This window comes from Geospiza fortis, unplaced genomic scaffold, assembly GCF_000277835.1.
Source record: "Geospiza fortis unplaced genomic scaffold, GeoFor_1.0 scaffold130, whole genome shotgun sequence".
Lineage (NCBI taxonomy): Eukaryota > Metazoa > Chordata > Aves > Passeriformes > Thraupidae > Geospiza > Geospiza fortis.
In genome coordinates, this window is record NW_005054300.1 from 8564175 (window position 1) to 8587146 (window position 22972).

The window sequence follows — 22972 nt, forward strand, 5'->3', positions numbered from 1 at the left end:
GCAACATGACCCTTAAAAAGGCACTGAGCTTTGTAAGAACTCGTACAAAGCCTCCTCTTTCTTACCCATGCACCCCCGGAATGCGCCTGCGGTGCCCACATCCCATGCTTGCTCTCAGGACCCTGCTCCCACCCACGGCAGGGTCTGCAGGCTGGTGCTTGGGAAGGAGCACCAAAGGCAGGGCCAAGCTTGAAGCAGGCTCAAGCCCACCAGCCCTGCTTGGTGCAGGTGCAACACCTTCAGGGCCTCCAGTTGTGGATATTTTGCATTTTCCCTATGCAGTCTGTTTCTTCATTGCACTCCAGCATCGGTACTGCCATAAATATTAACTGTCTAACCAAAAATTTTCTTACTGCAATGTAAACTCACTTCCTCCTCTCTTTTCTAGGTCAATAGCAGATGACAATCTCAAAAAATGCTGGCATGAATCCCATGACACAAACACCATAAGTTTACCTTCTTAGAATAAAAAACTGTAAATGGTTTATGTTATACACACACTACCAGCAAAGGGATATGTTTCATATTTTCTGTCAAAAAATTATACCAGAAAAGTTAAAAAAGCCCCAAACCACACGTACCCTAAAAAAGCCACTCATGGGTCTAAATGACAAGTTAGATCCTACTGAAATCATGAGTATAGATGAGTTTGACTGCTGTTTGCGTCAGATACAGAACATTCTGTTTTAAAGAGTGACAGAAAGTAAAAACCTACACAATGAAAGCAGATAACATCTCTAAAATGCCTAGGAGGTATTGCTCAGAGAAGTAAGACACATTCCACATAAAGGTGCTCTAATGCAGAAGTAAACTGGATAAAATGTGATGGCCTTTTTGAATTTGTTGGGATTAAATGGGCCAAGCTTATTATTGTTGCCCAGGTCTTTACAAACCAAAGCACTGACTAGTTCTAAGCATATCTCGTATGCAATAGCTCACTGTATCTCTGTTTCAAAATAAATTAGGTGAAAAATAATATTTAATTAAAAAATAACCAAATCAAAGTCCTTTTCATTAGAAAAAAAAGGAATGAAAATACAACTTTTCTCAGGGACATCTAGTTCTTATGATAAATTACAGGCAAAAAACTGCCTTCACATTTCCCCCCTCCCCACTCTCCTGAACAATTCAATTTATCTTTTGAACTCTTTTTTGAACTTATCACAAAAGGTGATAGACACTGCCATTAGACATTGACAAAAGCAACAGAACAGCTGCATGTAAGGCAGAGCAAAGCTCACATGCTAAAATATTTTAAGGATGTTGGAACAAAATAGGTTTCGAACCCCATTTATTAATTGTCCACGCCAAGAAAAAGAAAGCATTGCAAAACACAAGCAGACAAACAGCTGACTTAATTAAGACTTTTTAAATTCCAGGAGTTAAACCTGAAGAATCAGTTAACCAGGAAAGGGTAATAACAGTGATATTTTCCCTTCCAAGCTTCTGACATGTTATTTGCATTACAGACAGCAGAGGATACAGTCCCTTTTCCAAGGGACAAGAATATTTCTGAACTCCTCCCACACTTGGCTGATAGTCGTAACAATGAAAGAATTTGCACTTTAAAGTAAGGAAGCCTGCCAGAGATAGTGAAAAAATAAATTACTCTGACTGTTTCCAAACTCATCAGTTACCAAGCTCTGCTGACAGCTTTTTTACTAACGAAACTGTCAAACTTACAGAATGCTTTCTGCAGGATAAATTGTTTCCTATTAAGGTTGCTATCACCAATGTCATGTCTTCACACAGACCACATTTCCTGTAGCCCTGGAAAAAGGGCTACAGGCAAATAATCTCAGCAGATATGACAACAAAATTATGACTTAAAATTCTGTACCTTTAGAAGTAGTCCTAATAACAATAAAGGACCATGATTTTAAGGGACATGAACACTTCCAGGCAAAGACAGGCAAGCTCAATGACTATCAGGTGTTATGCTCAAGTCCCTGGAAATCAATTTAAAAGTCATCCTGGCAACACTTTGATGCACTAAGTCATCAGTAATGTATCCATGCATAGAGGAAAGCTCATCAGAATGGTGAATAAAACACATCCAGATCCATCTACACCACTATAAAACAAGTGGATAGAACTGCTTGTTTATGACTGCTCATTCATATCTTACAACCTCCTGTTTAACCAAAAAGCCTTACTTTTTTTTCCCCTTGGGCATGAAATGTCCTTATAGGCTCACAAGCCCTGGTAACAGCAGAGTTAGGCTTTTTCATTCAGGCTCACACCTGCTATACTGTCTCTGCTCCTGACTGAAGGACATCTCTTTTCTGAGATTACTCCAGACCCCTTTAAGAATACTGACTACACAGATACCACAAACAGAACGTATGACAACAAAGATTCAAGTAAAAACTAACCTCTACCTATCCTAGTCACAGAAACAGTACTAGAATGTGCAGGCAGTCTCAGGACCAAAAAAAATCCCCATTGATACATGAGAGACCAACGTTGGCAGTTTGTCAGAACCCAGCATAGTAACAGCACCCAACTATAGTTGCTGACAAAACCCAGAAATGCTCCCTCCCTAAACTAGCAATATGAAGACAACTGAGGGCAGAAAGAGAAAATGCAGCATGTGAAGAAATAGGGAAGGATGGTAAATGATAAACCAATACATTTGGCCTTATCTCCACTTGAATATTTGCTAAACCACTGAGCTGTTTTAGGCTGAGATAACTTCCTTCATAACTAACAGCTAAGCTATTAGAAAGTTTATGTTTTGGATTTGTGCTAAAAAAGTGTTTATAATACAAAGAAATTTCCATTATTGCTGAGTAGTGCTTACACAGAATCGGAACAAATTCTCACAATCTACTTAAAAATTATGAGGACTCACCATAATCTGGGTGAAAAATCTGCCGAATCAAAAGCAGAAACCATTCCTTTGTCAGGCCACCCATATCAAGACCAGCTTCTCCTACAAATGTGACTTTCAACTTCTTTTTCAGATCTGCCTTCTTCCTTGCGAGCTATTGTGAAACAGATAAGGCAGAAGAAAAAGGACATTGAACATATTATCACAACCACTAGCCATAGAGAACACATCTCAGACTCTGCTCTACTCCTCTCACTTCGCTGAAACCATTAATTTGCATAATTTTCTACTAATAGGTCAAAACTATATTAAAACAATGATTGAATTGCAGAAGCAAGACAATTATGAGTACTTGACATCATCAACTACTTTGCACATGGTGGCACTCTCTGGGCTTGAAAAGAAGTTAGGTGGTGTACAAACAGGCTTAAAAAGAATTAGATATAATGAATTGAATTTGTCTGGAATATTTCAGACCTACATAATTTTTTAACTTCTACTGTGCTACCAGAAGAAAATGACAAATTATAGAAGTAGTTAGACATAATTTAGAAAAATTTAGAAACAGGGAAGTAAGCTAACACTTTCAATATTTGGACACCATTTGGTTCTGTGTAAGATGCCTGCCAGCAAGTATCAGCTGCTTTTTACAACTGTTTTTTAGACAATGGTAACAAGCACTTTTCATTGCCTTGCTCTAAGAGATAGCATTTCATGCAGGTACACAAAAAATCTGCAAAGAATTAGATTACAGCCTTTTACAATTAACAGTGATCTTTCAGACTGAGTCTCTAAGCAAGCTTCCTTTAAACCACTAATTACTGTCCAGCTCCAGAGAAAGTGTTTAAACCAGCAAAGAACATGCATGTGCTAAAATAATTTCCATGTTGTTAGTTGCTCAAGTAAATTCCTATTACATAGATTTTATAACTGTAAGTATTTCTGTTATTTGAAACAAGCTATTTATTAGCTGAAGTGATTTTCCTTTGCAAATTTTTCAAACTTGAAATACAAGTAAGATATCTTCACTCTCCACCTGCTGGTCCCCATAAATTTGAAAATATTAATATAATGCATTCTTACTTATCTCTGAGATGGGTAGAAGAAAACATTGGAAATAAACAGGAGAATATTTCAACTGTAAAAACTTCTGAATTTGCTGTTGGTTATTTTAGTGTGGTTAATAAAATGACAATGCCTGAGAAAAAGCAATATTACCAATTATATTTCTTTTCTCTTAGGAGAAAAGGCCAAAAATAGACAGGTTTTAAGATAGGAAAATAAAATTTAAACTTACATTTTATGACATGAGTCATCAGAATTTGTTTGATGCTGTTTTCACTACCTGGACTTATTTTTCAGTATCATCAGGCTGTTCTCAATGTTGAGAAAGAGAGGGAACTAAATTTCACTAAATAATGTTAATTAGTAAGGTTCAGTGGATACTGAAGAATTGCCTACTTTAATGGACACATCTGTTTCATTTCTAAAATAGGAAAACTTACATTGAAGAATGTGAAGAATTAGTTAAAAGAATTTAAGACTAGAAAGCCCAAAATTATTCTTAAAGGATAGAGAAGGAAAATAAAAATATTAAAATAATTAGAACAGAACAACCTCATTAGTGATTAGTTACATACTATTCATGCTGCTATCATGGAATCAAGTCCTACAGAAATTGATAATTATGCACTGTATTTTTAACAGAAGATTACAAATACAAATACAGACCATGTGCAAGCATGTACGTTTGTTATGCGTTTAGCTATGGAGCACTATGAGCACAGGAAATGAATTTCAAAATGTCTAACCCAATGTGTTCTGCAGCACTACAATTTTGACAGTAATAAAATTATCTTTATTTAGTATTATGTAGTTATATTCCTAAACTCTTCATGCAAAAGATTTAAATATGAGTTATCAAATTGAAATCTAACAATAGCTACTCTACAGCAACACACAATTTAATTTTATGTTTTTGTTACCTCATCAAGAGAATCACTAACAAGGTGTGTCCTCCTCACTTTGACATTAAGGAATAACATATTCATGTCAGGCTTCTGTCTGCGAGAGACTTTATCCACAAGGCTTTGCTATTTGAATGAAAAAGAAACATCACACATGCAGTATCTTCACTTGAAGAAAAGGTGTCACACTTGTTAACTGTAAAAAGGTCTCAGTATCGTGTATTGAAGACATTTCCCTGACACTGTAACTGCTTCAGTCTCTTCCAGGAGATGGAGAGAAATTTCTTTTCTACTGCAGCTACCTTCTACACGACATTTGAACTAACATCTTGGGAGGCTGAACAAGAGGGTGGCACTTCCCAAATTGTTAAAAATATACCCACAAGATTTTGGAAATTGGCTTATGCTTTAATTAGTTATTCACAAGGTATATCCTGCAAGACAGGAGTGAATAGGTGGTGGTGCTGCCACACAAGGCACTGAGGAAAAGAGTGTCACCTATCACCTGCAGAAAACTACTGCTGAGGGAGGCAGACAATACCTCTTTCCAAACACAAGAGGCTGCTCAGAAGCTGTACCTCTTCCATGACCTGAAAGGATACAGCTGAATCTTGGTCTTCCATGACTACACACCTCCACAGAATAAAATACAGTTCCAAATTCTCATGGAATTTTTCTTCCTCAGTCATTGTGTTAATTTAACACGCTAGCATGTTACGCTGGTTTCTCAAAAGAGGAAAAAAAGTAAGTCAATACTAGAAGCTATTCTCTAAAACACTGCTCTCTATAAGGATCCTGAAACGAAGCACACAAAAAGAATAAAAATACTCAGAGAACTCAGCATGGACATCTATAGACTATTCATAGTAAAATGGTTTAAGTTCTTCAGGGTAGTCAGGAATACTAGAAGTTGTAACGACAGGTGTAATATCAGTCTGGCAAATACTCATAAAGTACCAATGGATGATACATAAATATTTACCATTGAGGGACTTACCCGTGCAATACTTATCATTTGTTGTTCTGAGTCCCTTTGAATAATAACTTTTTTTGCTGCTATAGAAATAATAAATGGGTATTGACAGAAAGAAAACCTAACAAGAGAAAAGAAGATTAAATATTTTCTTTCTAGCATACTATTTTCATTTTAAGAATATAGGAGTGAATTATCATTCAGTAAGTAATTCCTCCCCAATAATTTGCAAATAGCTGCTGGTTTTTTCACTTTGTATATAGTGATACTTGACTCACTAGAACAAACTGTTATTTGAAAATACTGCTAGAAACTGAAATTAGTAATACTTATCTCTTCTCGTTTGGGTTTTTTTGTGGTTTGTTTTGTTTGGTTGGTTTTTTCCCTTCTCAAGTAGAATATCAGGTATCAGACAGAAGAGCAGCCTGAAATACCTGATTTAGTGGAGCAAATCATGGTCTCCAAGTTTTCCCCAACTACTGCTGAAGGCAAGGAAAATGCCTATGAATGTATTGGAGGCTAAAATATGTCTGTAGTAAGACACAGTCAGAAGTCTATACCAATAATTAATAAAATTACTTTATTATCATCCCTATTTTACATATTTTCTCTAGTTTGCAAAGGCAGAATGAGATTTATCTCAGACGATCTCACATCCATGCAGTAGCAAGTAAGTAGGAGCTATGTTTTTACAATAAAATTATACAGTATTTAACGAGGATCTATACAGACATAAATGGTGTGCATATCATACGCAGATACTATACATCCTCTACATTGAATACAGATATACATAGCATAGATACAATGCTTTGAAGTACTACTCAACAAGAAACAACCAGTAATTTCTCTTACCTGTGAGAATTCCCATAGCATTGCCAGTTATGATATTCTTCCATAAGATCAATATGATCAAGTGTAGAATTATAGAAATCCGTATATGAAATAATAGGAGGGCTAATCAGACTATTGGCAGCATCTGCAAAGAAAACACAAAAGTCTTTTAATATAGTGCCTAGGTTCAGCACATCTCATTTCTTGGCATCATGAGCACCAGTGATCTCAAAAACTTTAAGCCAAGTCTAAAATAATACAAAAAATTAATAACTTAGTTACAGAACTTAGCTCAGTCTTAGCTACAGAACTGTAGCTACAACATAACACTATACAACATCACATTAATTGCTGTAGAAAACAGTAAATCCCTAGTTCAGCCCACTTATGATAAGGGAACCTCAGTTTGACTCTGGTTTCCTTACTGACACACACTAAATTAAGCTTTTATGGATAAAGGGTTCTATGTTCTGCTGGAATTGATGAAAAAGCAGTTTGATAAATGAAAGTGTTTAAGAAATCCATACAATTTCAAGCAGCTATGGCTAGAAAATATACATTTTTTCCAATATACCGTCTAGACATGCACAGAAATTAAGTACTTGACCAAAGGAAGAAAGCCAATTCACATTTAAGCTGTCATGATATAATGGCATTCATAAAATGTTAAACAGCTAGTACGTTTTCTCCATTTACACTTCAGCATAATATAATTTTGGTCAGTCAGACACAAAGCAGCTCTTTTCCCAGAATTTAGGAACAAGCAACTCTTTCATAGATGACTATAAGCACATCTTGGGTTTAGATACAGGTGTGCTAACATGCCTAACTCTGGACAGGTAGGACTGTGCAGAAGACTTCTAAGTAGAAGTTTTAGGTTGACAGTGAAAACATCTTAATTCCAATTTTAATTTTTATTTGGTGGTTTAGTCTTCTCCTAAAACAGAGAAAGTAAATACTCTAATCACCACTTGGCAGCAGTTAAGAAGGTTTACATTTGCATTAGTCAAATTTGCTGTGCTCTATGCTGAATTGAGCAGGAATTCATTTTTTAAGCTGTAGTTTTGGATGTAAGAGGCACATGCATTGCCTAAGTTCCTTTAGATGCTATATAGTTCTGTGGGGGTAGGTGAGTTACAGAAGAAATTCTGGCAGCTACAAGTTTAAGACAGTTTATTTTATAAATCTAAGGGAAACCTTAACCATTGGTTATCTCTGTGGATTTCTGTTGGAACAATCTTCAGCTGTTGTCACGGGAAAACTCTGCGTAACAATTATCCTCTACTGGAAAGCAAGTAGGAAGACTTACCAGAAGACTCTTGCTTACTACATTTTAGCATTTTATTGTAGTTTGTACTGTGCCACCGTCATTATCAGTCTTCCCCAGAAGAGGAGCAGTAAAAACTATCCTCACCCAGTATGTGTGTGCATGTGTATAAAACAAACCCTATATACACACACAAATATACATATAAAAATATATACATGCCCACACAGTTCAAGAAAAATACCTACTAAATAAAGCCAGGACTTTTGTTGCTGATGGAATCCACCAGGTACATTTCACCATAGGTGGAAACTCTTCAGGTTTTGCAGGAAACAGCCGTAAAGAAATAAATTGCAGTAACCTGTCCACCACCTGCTTGAACCTCTTCTGTGAAATCCTAAAATAAACATGCTGCATTTACTCTCATGTGATCACTGTCTACACTAGAGTTTATCAAATTTCAATTTTTTAAAAAAATTCCCTCATTAAAAATTTTAAATTCAATTTTAATTATTTAAATAACTATTTGTTATTTGCTTTTGTCCTGTACATAAAAACAAAATTCTAAATGTAAAGTTTGAAAAAGCATGCTTTTAAATATTGACACATGGTAATTCTCTTCAGTACACCCCTAACTATGCTCTTTAAGTCTGTGGAAAAATAAAAACAAGAGCAACAGAATCATTATCTGTTCTTGACTTTTTGTGAACAAAACAAAAATCCTTATCAATTTCACTCCACACTCTGAATACTGACGAATTCTGATTTATTTTGAGATACATGGTCCTTTTAAATAAAAAGTGGTATATGCTTCATATGCTTGTGCCATGTGCACATTTTAAATTACGTGCTGCACCACTTCCATAATAGCACAACAATACACATACATGTGTAGACATGTTAAAATAGCCTTTTCTAAACAAGAGCTCTCCTATTTTAATGGTTTCCATTTCTAATACAGACTTTAGGACTAAAAACATTAATATGTCTACTGCATCCTTAACTAAAAGTGGAAACCTCAGTTTTAAATGCAGTTCCAATGAAGTAATATTTTACCACAATTTTAAGCAAATCTGGACATAGGGAGGGGGAGGGAAATTGAATTACCATCGTTGCAGAGAAGAAAATCCTTAATTAAGATTTCCTAGGAGAATTGGAAATCGCATATCTGGCCAAACTTAGTTTTTACCTCAAACAGAATTTTTGCTCAGTCAGTACATGGAAGGCAATCTGCATACAAACCTAGGAGCTGCTCTTTGGGCAGTTACCCCCATATGACTTTTTTAGTGAGGTGCTCTTATGAGTTCTTTCAATTAATTACAAATCTAATGCCCTAACCACACTCTCTCACCACCTTTATTGCACTAGGGAGCCAGGCCTCTAGCTCCGTTGTGGATTCTATATATAACAGCAACATTACAATATCTTTTGCAATTTACGTGAGATTAAACTTTATTTAAATAAAGATCATAAAGATGTTTGTTTTAATAATACCATGTAAACATATAAATAAAAATTTACACACAAGGTTATTTTGCATATGTTATCAAAAATAACTCTGATAAGTAATTTTGCGATTAAGGCTTTTCTGCAGAAGTATAATAATTTTTATACATTATGTACATTTTGCATCTATAAATCAGTATCACTTAGTGGACTATGTCCACATGTATTTGAAAGCAACAAAACCAATCTCTTTAGTCAATTAAATTAATTTTCATATAATTTATAAAACAGTCAACATCAATGGAAATACAGAACAATTGTAATCCTAGAAATGGAATTTGTAATGTGGGGTTTTGGTTTTTTGTTTTACTTTTTAGACCAGTGCACTAGGAAATGATGGTCAGCTTCTGTTAAGGCTGCTATCTGTCTTAGCAAGTGAGCATAGATGACATAAGTAGAAGTGTTACTAAATTGAGGATTCTGAAAAAGATTAAAAAAAGTGTTAGGTTAATAAACTGCATAAAGGGAAAAAAGTCATTAGGATTTTTTTCTTATGTTTGTTGTTGCCAGTACAATTACACAAGAAAGTAGTTCACCAAACAGCTGGGACAGAGGTAAAACTATGGGAAAAAACAACTCACAACTTCTGTATTGTAAAAATACAATTTTTTTTCCCCCAAAAGAAAGCCCGCAGGTAGCCCAAAAGCAGCAGTCAAAATTCTGGATCATTCTTTACATTGTAACACAAACTACACTCCTCTAAGTGATGTGGTTTTCGTATTAGTAATACAAATTCTTATAGCTCCTGTCTATCCCATATCAATCCAAACTAATTTTCCCTCTATTCCATGTGTTCACATATTCCCTTATTTTAGCAGGAGACATTATTTTTAATTCACAGCTAGTATATACCACCCCAGAGAAGAAAACTATTGTCTCAATAAATCAAATTGCCATTTGATATTCTCAAATAGCAGCAGAAACTGCTTTTTGTGTGCAAAGGTGTTAGGTACACTAGCAAAATATAAAGGGGAAATCTGCTACAAATGCAAGCCAACATAGCAGCAAAGGCAAGAGGTGACCACAGACAGAAATCAGACATTGTAACCAGTCAGACAGACTGAAAAAAGTCAGCCAGACAGAATGAATAAAATGCAACACTGGAGAAAGTCACAGCAATATCAGTGCATATACTGAAACTTTCGGAGTTACAGCATCCTAATACAGCAAATCTGGGAATAATGACAACATAAGAACAAATAAATAGGTAAAATATTTATTCTTCCAACACAGAAAATAAAAGCAAACAATTACTTGTTGCATAGACTAAAACAATGCACTAATAGACCTTTCCCCATCAACTGTCTTCCATTAAGCTCCCATTCCCATCATGCATAACACTTTTTCCATATTTTAACGCATTCTTACAACAGGAAATTGGATGTGAAGTATCTCAGTTTATATAAACTATCTTGTTTGCACAGTATACTGGTTTATAGATTGTAAGTTGACACATACTTACATAAAAATACTGTATTTTCCTTACCTGTAAAAGTATACAATATGCTCTAAGATCATCCTTTGTTCGTGGCCTATGAAGGAATGAAATTACAAACAAAACCATATGGATCCATAATTTACAGATATTAAGAGTCATGAAATCATGGATGCTTTTATTTTGCTTTGCTGATATGTATAGAATACCATATTAAAGAATCTTCACTGCTCTCAAAAACTGAAAAGGTCATTTACAGATTCTGACAATTCTCTAAAAGTAGCAGGCCATTTATTATCTGTCTTCTTAAAACATGATAGAAGGAAAAAAAGGGTCAGAATTGAGGACTCAAAGGCATTCTAAAGAGGGAATTCAGCATTATTGTCTATCTCAAGTGACACCATAAAGGAGTTTATTTGCTCCTCTTTGATATTTCCTGCAAGAATTCTCCATACACTTCTACCACTGCAGCCTCTGTACTCCTTCACGTTTATCAAGGCTTTTACATAACCACAAATACACGCAGCAACAGCACAAAAAACAAGTTGGAGAAAGGGGTTGCCAAGACCTGGGTCACATGTGAGCTACAACAAGCCACTGTCTCTTGTTATACCTTTTTATAAATTACACTATGCATTCTCACTTCTATTACTTCATGCTAAGATGCTGTCATCTCCAAAAACCTCCTGCTTTTTGCCTATCCCTTCTGCATCTTGTACTGCTCTTTCTGCAGTGCTACCTCACACAAACAGTATTGTGAAGTAAACTTTGGATCAGGGAACTGTCCTGGTTGCTGTTGGGGGATAGACAATGAGAATAAGTTTTAACCTAGTTAAATTCTTAAATTCATCTCACAGTTAAGAAGTCCAAAGAAATGCCCCGGCAACAAGCAGCTGAGATTTGGTGACAGAATACATGGCTGCGTATGGATCCGTCTCTCAGAGGTTCAAGGCCAGCTTACAGAGCTCAAGATGTATTTCAGCAGATTTGCAAAAAGAATTAAGTTCTTGTGTATCAAATAAGTTGCACCACATTTTCTTTCTTTGCCTAAAGCAATAAATATAAAACATATAGCAGATTTAAGTTTCAAACATTTATTATAATTACCCTGTCCATTCTTGCAGTAGACCATTAATTATTCCTTTTAGGACTGACTTCTGAACATCTTGAGGCTATGAAGAAAGGAGAGGAAAAATAATATCTGAAGTAATTACACATATTCAATACAAGGCATTGTACAAACAAGCAACTTTGCTATGCTTATATTTCAAGACAGCTAAGAAATCTTTTGTGTTATGATGCTGATCTCCTAAATATCTTCCTCACAGATGTACTAGGTGAGTGTGGGGTTGTGCCAATGGTGCCTTTCAACACTTATATCCTGTAAATATAATTTCTAAACTACTCCTGTCCTTAGTATACTAGGCAGAGGACCTACATTTTACTATTCCCATCCTCGCAGTTTTTTTATTTCTCACCATGCAGTCCCATCACAGCCATGTAATATCTCTAAGATATGCAGTCTTTAAGAACTACCGCAATATAAACTATGCTTTACTAGAAGGAAAATTTTCCTCCTCTTTTACTAGAGCAGCTGTCAGGATTCTATGACAATTCTCATGGGATCATCTGAAGTATGTTTTGAGAGATTCTTCAGAAATCATGCCTATCTGGGAAAAATTTTGGTATAAAATGGTATAAAACATGAATTCTTTTTCTCTACTTACAGTATTCAATAAGGCATCATAGACAACATTCACAAATTTTGCATCGATTCCAGAGTCCTCAATGGTATTAAATGGAGAATTGGTATCTTTCTGTAAGTTAGATAATACATGAAGCATTTTGAATATTTTATAGCTATCTTTAATATGTAAGTTTAACAGCAAGCTTAGGAAAACACGTTCAGATATAAGTATTCCCTTAATCAAGACATAAGAACATAAGTTCCCTTAATTAGCATGCTAAAGACAGAGCAAAACAATATTCATGTTGGCATTCTATTTTCAAAATATAAGAGGGTTTCAAATAATGAATTACATTGAACTTTCATCTTTATTGTTGATCCATTATCAGACAAAGGCAAGAAAATTTTAAGCATTCAGTATTTATTAAATAACTAAAGGTCACAGGTTATTTCATCCAGGCTCAGATCCTACCATCCATTTTAAATATCATAAGCACAGTTTGCTCTATAATAGTCAGGAAATAATAATTTAGCAAGAATTCAGAAAGACAAATATAACAGTTCCCAGGAAAACCAAGTATGCCATCATAACACATGAACAGCTACAATAGAGCCCATACAACATCTTTTTTTTTAGGGGTATGGAATTTCTGTTTCCAGATTTGCCTGGGCCTCTGCCTTAGCATGGATGTTTTAAAACTGTAATTTGTGTAGAAAGTACTCACACAGTCACAGTGTCACAAACAAACTACATACTGGAATTTTAAAGGTCCACAAACTTGAAATAAAATTGCTTAACTGGAATCAATAAATCAATGCAATAACAAATTGTCTACAAAAGGCAGGTGAGATCATGACAAAATTATCTGAGTGGCCTTGAATACCTGGCTGAAAGCCTTTAACAGATATTTTTGGAAACATTTTGAAGATACAAAGCATTGTAATTACTAAATAGTATTAGGAATTATTTTCTACCTTAAATGCAGCATTTATCTCCAAGAAAGAATCAAAAGTTGTAGAATAAAAATTATGTACAGCTTTCCAATCTCCCGATGCCTTCGACTTTTCCATATCATCCCTAGAGAAAATATATTCAAATACTGGTAATGGTTTGATCTTGCCAGCCACTTAGACCTTAAAATGCACTGTAACTTTAAGCTTTTCTCACTAAGCACACTTAGAAGACAGACGAGTATAATATGTGTATCTTTCTAACCTCTTCTTTGTCATTTAAAGATCATGGTATTATAAGAGAACAAAAGCATATTTTGTGTTTGATAAACCTGAGCAATGTCTTTTATTCAAAATGTTAATTCACAATGTCACAGTTCAGCGTGTTAGGACAAATAATTAGCAGAACAGAATTAAGCTGCAGCTACACTGATATGATAAAGTTTCTCAGAGTTAGTATGATGGTGCTTAAACTACTCAAATTCACTAGAATTTCTCAACGTTTTCTTTCTTTTAAATTTTTTCAAATAGAACTAAATCTTAGGCACAGATGGTCAATCTAAGGTGGTTAATCTTAGACAAGGTGGTCAATGGTGACAGTCAACGTGGTTTCACTAAGGGCAAATTGTGCCTGACAAATTTGGTGGCCTTCTACAGTAGGGTTACAGTGCTGGTGGATGATGGAAGAATTATGTCATCTACCCGGACCTGTGCAAGGCCTTCCTCTGGAAGCTGCTTCCTCTCACTGCGCTGCAGGCTGTGCAAGAAATCCTCAGCATAAGGAAATCCAAACCCAGCTCAGTGCAGGGAGCAGCTGCCAGATCCAACTGAGAAGGACCTAGCCCTGCCCGGAGGATGGCAACCATGGGAGAGGGGAAATGGAGAGGTGGTGGGGGCTCACAGCTGGGGATTCAAATGGACAGGACAAGGGCTAATGGCTTTAACCTTCAGGCTGATTTAGATCAGATGTAAGGAAGAAGTTTTTTACAAACAACTGCCGCAGGTTGTCTAGAGGCAATAGTCAATAAATACAAAAATCTGAATGTGGAAAAAAATTCAGCTCGTTGGATCACCTGAATACCAGGAAAGAATCACCTCTTTGCAAATTTTCCTTTATAGCTCTTTTTCTTTCTCACAAAATACACACCGAATAATCAAAAAGTGTCCCTTTTCCTCCCTAGAAGCACAAAATTTCAAACATGGAAGAGAGAAATAATTGCCAGTATAACAAAAACACCTAAGACTGCATGGGCTTTGCCAGCCTACAATAAGCCATACATATTCTTTTCCAAAACTAATGCTCACTGCATTTCTAATTCTGAAGTGTGTGTTTTGCCATTTTCTGTGTGGTACAACAGTTCAACCTAGAAAAAATATTTTGATGGTTTTCACAGCAACAGAGTTATCAATCCCACCACCACAACCAGATTAATTCCTTGCCAGTCTTACTGAAACTGTTTCCTCATCTGAGATTAACAAAATCAAATGTATGAATTAGGTCAAAATGAAAAGAATTCCAAAGAAAGGAAGAAAGCACATTTCTAGGAACATCAATATAACTTACTGAAAATCTTTCACAGTTTTGGTTCGAATTGGAAGGGAAGGTTCAGGAGGAATTGGTGCTTTCAGTTCCTGGGGTAACGTATCCATCGACATGCGCTTCTTTTGCCGTACATCCAGGCAAAGAGCTGGTAGGTCCCTCCCTTAAAAGAAAGGTAAAGAAGAGCAAATACAATGCATCTGACACAAATAAACTGGTACTAGGAAAAAAATAAAACTCCAAGTGTTTGATTCTAACTCTTTAAAAAAGTATTTTTCTTACCATGTGCACATGCAGACACAATGGAAAATTTGGCTAACTAACAAAAACAGCAGGGATGCCAATTATTGTATTTCCAATGTAGATTGTAAATTTTCAATATACAAACTGCAACACTGGTGTTCCTTACAGCTAAGAAAAATCTCATGCATGACCATACCAAAGTCCAACTATCATATAAGGACAAGACTTCTGTCCATTTTTTGACACTCTGATATAGAATTTTAGCTACAGATGACTGTAAAACATCTACAGCTTCCACAGAGAATCTCTAAAGAAAAAAAAAAATTGCCTTTTCCATTTAGTTGTCTTACACAGAATTAGTGGTGAAACAGAAACATATTTGAACACTTCTTTTTAATACATTTGGCTACTTATTCTAGTACAATTTGCAGTGCTTTGCCAAGGTCTTTCTATTCTACTCCTTCCTTTCTATTTGATCTGAGAATAGTTGATCAGATTAGCATGGCAAGACTTGACAACAGCTACAGTGAGAGGAGAGACGAGGCTGCCTCTATGTCTGACACAGCTTCAAAATACACCCGCCACAGGCTGAGCCCAGCAGTGACAATGGTATAGCACCCCTGTGACAATATATTTAGGAAAGCGTAAAAAAAAACTGCACAGCAGCTGAGAGAGAGGAAGGATAAAAAAAAAAGGAAGAAAAAAAGAAAGAAACTACCCTACAGACACCCACATGAGTGGAAAAGAAGGAGAAGGAGGAGGTGAGTCAGGGTCTAGAGCAGAGAATTCCCTGCAGCCAGTGGAGAGCCAATGCCTGATCAGGCTGCTGGCAGAATTGGAGAGAAGTTGAGAACAAGGGAAGGTGTGGTAAGCAGGGAAGGTGTTTTGAGTTTTGTTTCTGTTTAGTTTAATTGGCAGTAAATTAATATCCTCAAGTCTGTTCCGCCTATGATGAAAATCGCAAAGTGTACTCCCAGCCTTTACCTCAATCCATGAGCTTTTTCATCCTATTTTCTCCCCATGTCCTGTTGAGGAGGGGAAGCCACAGAGCAGCTTGGTGGGTGGGTGTCTGGCAGTCAGCCAAGGTAAGCCCACCCAAAACATGAAAAAATATTTCCACTGCATTTCCAACACTCATTTTGACAGTGTCTTCACAAACATCCTCAAACATTCTTACAGTCTGATTTATGCTGCTCATTTATAAAAGCATTTACGTGAATTGTGACTTATGTTTGGGATAAAAGACATTATATAAAATAAAAGCGTCCTCAAAAGTCATACATATTTAATGAAAATCCTCTATGAATTGTATAAGACCCCTCTAAGCCTTTTTGAAGATTTGGTTTTTTTTAATTAACTAAACATCAAAGTAGTATCACTACACAGCTGCCTACTCCATTTATCACAGCAGGGAAACAGATGCTATAAAAGTCCCAGGAATCCAAAAGCAGATTTTTTTCTCTCATGCTCATGACAGAGTCATTGTCTGTGTGACTTAACTCAGCCACCATTCATGAGATAACAGATCAGAGCTGCCCTCAATCCCCTGAGGATGGCATCAATTACTGATATGGAACCTTGTCCATTCTCACAGATGGAATTTTAACCATTTTAGAAAAGAGTAGTAATTGAAAAAAACAGAGTAGACATACAGATAATAAATTAACCCAAGCCAAGGCGCCAAACCATCCAACCATGCATATGTTCTGCTATTGAATACCATTCTCTGAAAGCAGGATGGACTGATTTTAAAGAATCTAAGAATTTGTCTTATTTTTATACTCTGAGAATAACAAGTGTTTTGATTTAACTTTCATTCTGTCTTCTCAATTTTAAATGGATTAAACATTGAGTTATAACCAGCTGAACACACTGAATGAGCAAAACATTCCTTCTACATCTGTAGAAGAGACATCTGCTAGCAGACACTGCTTCTCAATTCAGTAAATTGAGGCTGCAGGTGCTAAGCTGGTAACTTGCACCCTGTCAGCAACGTCACCTTCTTTGAAATACATGCAGTTTAATTTACATGCACTAAAATTGATTTTTAATAGTATCTTTAACACATATGGTCAACTTCAGTATGTTTTGTCATCATTCAAATTTATTTGTACATAGGTTTATTTGCTCTTCTGCCAGTAAAGAATACTAATTAAGATCCATCACTGGAGTTTCATTGAGCAGAAATGGGAAATTTTTTGTATTGAGCTGATAAACAGCAATAACACAATATTACAAGACAAGAAAGAACAGTAATTTCTGGCTTCTTGCCCAGTTACATCAAGTAAAGATTCAGCTGTGCACGACTGCTCAAGAAATGATCAAAAACTTTGATGAAGAAAATCTCCTTGATACAAAGCAGAAAGTTTTGCAGTATAGCTAATAGGACTAATAAAAGATTATTTTAGTAAGAATCTAATGCTGCAAGTTATAAACCACCTTTTCCTGTACAACTTTGAAACTGACAATACTTGTCAACAGTTTTGTTTCAACGTTGCACTACTGAGATCTCTCAGTGCAGTGTCTTTCCCGCCTCAATTTCACTGAGCGCTATAAAGACTTAGTGAACCACAGTACAATAAGTCTGAAGGGGACTTGCTCAGAGACAAGATCAATACAAACCTGACAAATGTTTGTACAGTGTTTTATGAAAAGTCCCAAATTACTGAATTCCTAGCCCAAAAGTCAAATAAAAATTCCAGGTCTAACCACAACATCATCTCATCTAGGCTTCATTATTCTAGCCTACCATACTTAATACAGAGCTACACTTTCTATCTTTTCATCAAGTACTGTTACCTCATCACAGGATAACAACCTTCCTTCTCACTTATAAAGCTCTTCAGAACTCACTGTTTCCTGTGCATTTTACTTTTTGCCATCACTGGCCTTCATCTTCACTGAAAAACACCATCTCTCAGCAACTGCCTCCCTTATAAAAATCTTATGCTTGCCTCATTCCCACCATCCTTCAGATGGCAATAAAATAATTATCTCCAAAGTTCTGACAATTTCTAGAGACACTGCCTGATTGCAGCTAGACAAATATCTGCAGATAAACTGCTGAATCAGTACCTTTCTCTAAAGTTTCAGATAGTTATTCCATCCTCCAGATCTATTTATTTTTTCTTATCCAACTTGTCTCTATGACACAACCTCCACTGAGGATGGGCTATCATATATCTCACTGCCTCTACAATGTACAACACAGCATAATTGAATGAAATCTTGATTTCCAGATTTTCTGGCACTACCAAAATACAAATACTGGCAGAAAACCGAGCACCTTCTAAACTTGGTAACTAAGTAACAGGTATTTTTTTCTCTTACCATTTTTGATGTTGGGTATAACAAGTTGCGTAGGTGAATTTCTGTTTCCGATGTCTTCTTTCTTTTGGTTGATAGTTGTGATGAAATTGCTGAAAGTGGAAAACTGATTTTTGGCTCCTTCCTCCAGCCCCTGTAATTAAGATGACAGTATGCTCTAAAGGGCTAATACATTACTGCTGTAATAATCTTCCTAGTGAGGCTTTTACACAGAATTCTTAAATACCTTTTAAATCAGACTGGTAATAACTGAATAAAACATAAATAATGATTCTGCAAGTTTGTTTCAAATTGATTCAGGAGAGGTACCATAAAATTCCTTTCAATTACATTAAAAACTCCACCGTTAATTTGCCGGATATGAAGATATCCTTGGATTTCTGTGAGGAAAACACCATACAATTAGGATGCTGTCAATAATATTCTAACTTTCTGTATTCTAATGTCTACTTTTATACTTCTCACTACATCCAGCTCAGTTTAAACAGAAGAAAGTGTCACATATCCCTTTTTCCAAATAGCCCTAACATAGTCAAGTAGTATAGACAAATCTCCCAAGACTTAAAATGTGGGGCCAAAAATTCTAACCTCTAAAAAAAGTTGAATACTGACTACCTGGCTAAAACTCCCTAATGATTCAAAATGGTCAGCATCTGCTGCCACTGAAGAAAGGCTTACCAACAAAACTTGGTTAACAAAGTGCTAAAAGACTCCCTGCTTGAGCACCTGTACATGCTGTCACCAAGGAGCCTGCATAAGTCTCTGCTGGGAAGTGTTGAGCACTAATGTGTTTTAACAGCAACAGAAGTGAAATCACACATCAGACTTCCAAAGGATTGTGCCAATTAGTCTGTTGGCTTATCAGCACAGGGGGCTATTAGATATAGCTATTCACTAGAGAATTTGCAAAGCATAGGTGGGGTTAAGAGGCTTGCCCAAGATGACAGAAATCTCATGATGAATATTTTAATTTTCTTCTCAATTCCAAGTCATCAGTTGATATCAGAAGAAGGTAGATCAACTCAAAAAAAAATATACATACCCTTCCTGCACATCATGATTTTCAACCTCACAGTAACCTAAAGACTCATTTTCCTGATCTGTGCTCTCAGTTAGAAAAATGTTTCCACACACCAAAACTTTAATTCTGCAAATGAGAATACAGGTTCTCATGTAATATCCTACCAAATTTTTTGAACCAGTACATTTCCCTTTTCCCTTAACAGAAATACATTTAGACTAAGACATGCAGTCAGAGTTCTAAGAAAAGCATTTCACTTCCACCACAACATCCTGAAAAAACACCAAGGGTAATAATACAGCCCATAAACCTACCACACCACAGTGTACACAAGCTGGTACACTGCCAGAAATTTTAAATAACTGTGGCACATACAGCTATTTTTCTATGGCTCATAACTCACTAAATTGTAAATTTGAGCAATCATCAGGGCTTCAGGCTTTAAAAATATCAAATTTCAATTTCTAAAATTTCTATTTTTACCAGCTTTCAATTTCTAGCTCTACATTCCTTGTATGCAACAAACATTCCAAAATAAAATGTAATTACCTGTGTAATTTTCAGATTAACATTTCTTTTTATTCTATAACTTTTGAAATATTATTACGATGACTCTTAAAAATCATGTGGCACATGATTGGAGTAAAACAGACCCTAGACAAACAGTGACTGAAAAAGAACTTTTAAACAACTCCAGATCTGAGGTTAATCTGCTCCATCACAAAATGTGTGCTGCAGGCAAAAAAGCTCTGAAGCACAGACTAGTCTAATTACGATTATTAAGGAATAGATAGCAGAGATAATTGAAAAAAGGAGTTTTTGTTAAATAAATTATTGTGACAGCCTTTTTGACTGACTTATCTTTCTAGGTTTTACTCCAGCCATGTCACTGAAATATTACAGGTGAACAGTTTCTTAAAAACTTTCTCCTTACTGTCACTTCTGTCAGCAGTGATCATAAAGAACAAAATCTGCATCCCCTCTTTAACTCCATCATTCTGTTTCAAGTACAGTTCCAAGAATATTAGACAAACATATGGACTAAGGCTTTATTGGGAGGCCCTGAAAGGAAACTTCACACTCATTAATGAGAAACTCTGACAACCCACGAGGGAGTAATCTAGGGCAAGTGCACAGCACCATGTCATGCTTAAAAATTTTGTAGGAGGTCATTGGGCTTTTAGAGCCTAAGACTCTACAAGCACACTGCCACCAGAAAACTGAACATCCACTATCCCCTCCCACCCACCAAAAGGAATGAATATGCTAGGAGGGAGTAAGAGGACCAAAGTAATCTTTAGTCCTTTTTTAAGGTCATATTAATAACCCACAACTCTGCTGGCTTCTTAGTGGAAGCTTTCCAAAGCACTAAGCCCCACCATAAGACTGGAGAGTTACTAGCATCGTACTTTATAAAACTGTATTTTTCATTATTGAAGTTAAATGAAATGGTGAAAACAAGTCAAAATGTTTCAAAGAGCACATATAGACTGCTTTCTCAGAAGAGACAAAAGATCATCTAGAAGAGCTTCTGGAAAATCCTGTGTTAGCCCTAACATTGCTTACTCAAGACCCTTATGTATATGGCAAGCAAAGAGTAGTGAGGATGAAAAGATTTTCTTCCCTGTGCAAGAAGATGTGGAGGACATTCAGATTTCCCAAAGGCATATGACAATGGAACAGGCTGCACTAGAAGCAGGATTTTCCCTTCCATTCATAGCTTGAAAGGTGCAACTTTGGACTGTTTTTCCTTTACAGAAGTCTCTAACTGTTCTGGTTTATTAGGGAGCAAATTACTTAGCTTTCCACAAGTTTCTTCCCAGAATGTGAATGCTGACACCCAAACTATCACCTCTCTGGTGATAGTCTATGACATCTCTCCACAAAACTCTCTCTACTCCCCCTGTAACACGCTACTGAACCCCAAGTAAGGCTCTTGGTAAATTCAAACCCTGCCCTGCACCTGACACACAACCACACCCAGCCAGGTCAGAGCTCCTCTGCAGCAGGTCCACTCAGACAGATTCTGACTGGGGCCAGCACTTCAGAGGTACATGATGGATGTCCAGCTATGATGTTCGCCTGGTTCTTTAAGGTAGCTGGAATTCTACATGGCCATCCAGGGGCACACATTTTCCATTAGCTGAGCTAAGCCTGACACATTTTAGGCCAGCACTTTTATCTTTATTCTAAGGGACGGGCTTTTACCATTCAAAGTCTAAGCTGGAGATAATCAAAGGTAGGAAAAACTCCTGGGCACTTGTCCATTACAGATTTCTCCCACCAAATCGGTATTTGAATCACAAGAATAAATATATTCTTGCACATCCTGACAGATTTACAAAGCTGAAAGTCTTTCAGAAGATTGGAACATTTAGGCAAAACACAAAATTGGCAGAATTGCTCCAAGGAGTTTGCATACAATTACTCAGCTTAACATCACAATTATTTCCTGACAGTTATAAATATTATATGTGCAATCTTTTAAATTCAAATTATGAATTTAAATAAATGATAATTTAAATGATAATAAGTCCAATGCCTATCAGAACTGCTGCACTAAAATCTCCTAAGTGTATTGCTACAGGATTAGTAACATTTTTGTTCTGTTGTTGGACTGAAGTAACTTAACATGTTCTAATGTTAAGCTATGTAAGATATCCAACTCTTTGGGATTGGAATTTTTGGGAAAATTTTATGTTCTGTAATATTGTATAGTCAGCAGAAAGAAAAGCCCAACTCTGGTATAATTAAAAACCTCAAAAAGGTGTCTGAAAGGAAGTTATTCTGGCAAATATCCCTCCTCCATTTTTTTTCTCTGCATTAATTCATTCATCATTTCATCAAAATGTTCTGTGATCTTTGCTTCAACACCAAAAAAAAAGGAACTATTTTTAAAGAAAAAGTTAAAAATACAGAAGTAGTCCCCAGCTACCTCTCTCCATTAGAGCTGAAACCCTCCACCCCCGAGAGCCCTTAATGAACATTCACAATGCTGCAAACCCTCAGTCATGACTAACCCGACAGAGCAGACCGTTGTAAAATGTTAACTATAAGTGGATGGAGAATTTATAGCTTCATTATGTCATTGCTTACAGATGCACTTGTTATTTTTAAGAAACTTGAATGAAAGCCTCTCAACGGAAAGGAACATGAAAGAAAACGAAGACGATGATTCCCCCCATCCCCTTCTCCTCGCAAAAGAAGCGGCAAACACAGCAAACGAACACGGAGTGGCACAGGCGGGCCCGCGGGCGGCTGCCCGGGCGCCGACGGGACTTACCCCGGCAGCCGCGGTGGACGCCGACGGGATGGGCGGCAATTTCTCTCCCTCCTTTTCCTTTTCTTTTTCCTTTTCTTTTTCCTTTTCTTTTTCCTTTTCCTTCTC

General features: G+C 36.3%; 1 protein-coding gene across 1 annotated transcript in view; it reads right to left on the bottom strand.

Moving 5' to 3' along the window:
- HECTD2 (HECT domain E3 ubiquitin protein ligase 2) overlaps window positions 1-22972 on the bottom strand; it is a 33575-nt gene that overhangs the window by 9523 nt on the left and 1080 nt on the right. The window contains 13 exon segments of the mRNA XM_031061630.1: window positions 2244-2319; window positions 2855-2987; window positions 4819-4926; window positions 5798-5894; window positions 6629-6752; window positions 8123-8271; window positions 9691-9800; window positions 10867-10912; window positions 11923-11987; window positions 12543-12632; window positions 13478-13580; window positions 15018-15156; window positions 18567-18696. Coding sequence (XP_030917490.1) covers window positions 2244-2319; window positions 2855-2987; window positions 4819-4926; window positions 5798-5894; window positions 6629-6752; window positions 8123-8271; window positions 9691-9800; window positions 10867-10912; window positions 11923-11987; window positions 12543-12632; window positions 13478-13580; window positions 15018-15156; window positions 18567-18696 — 1370 coding nt within the window.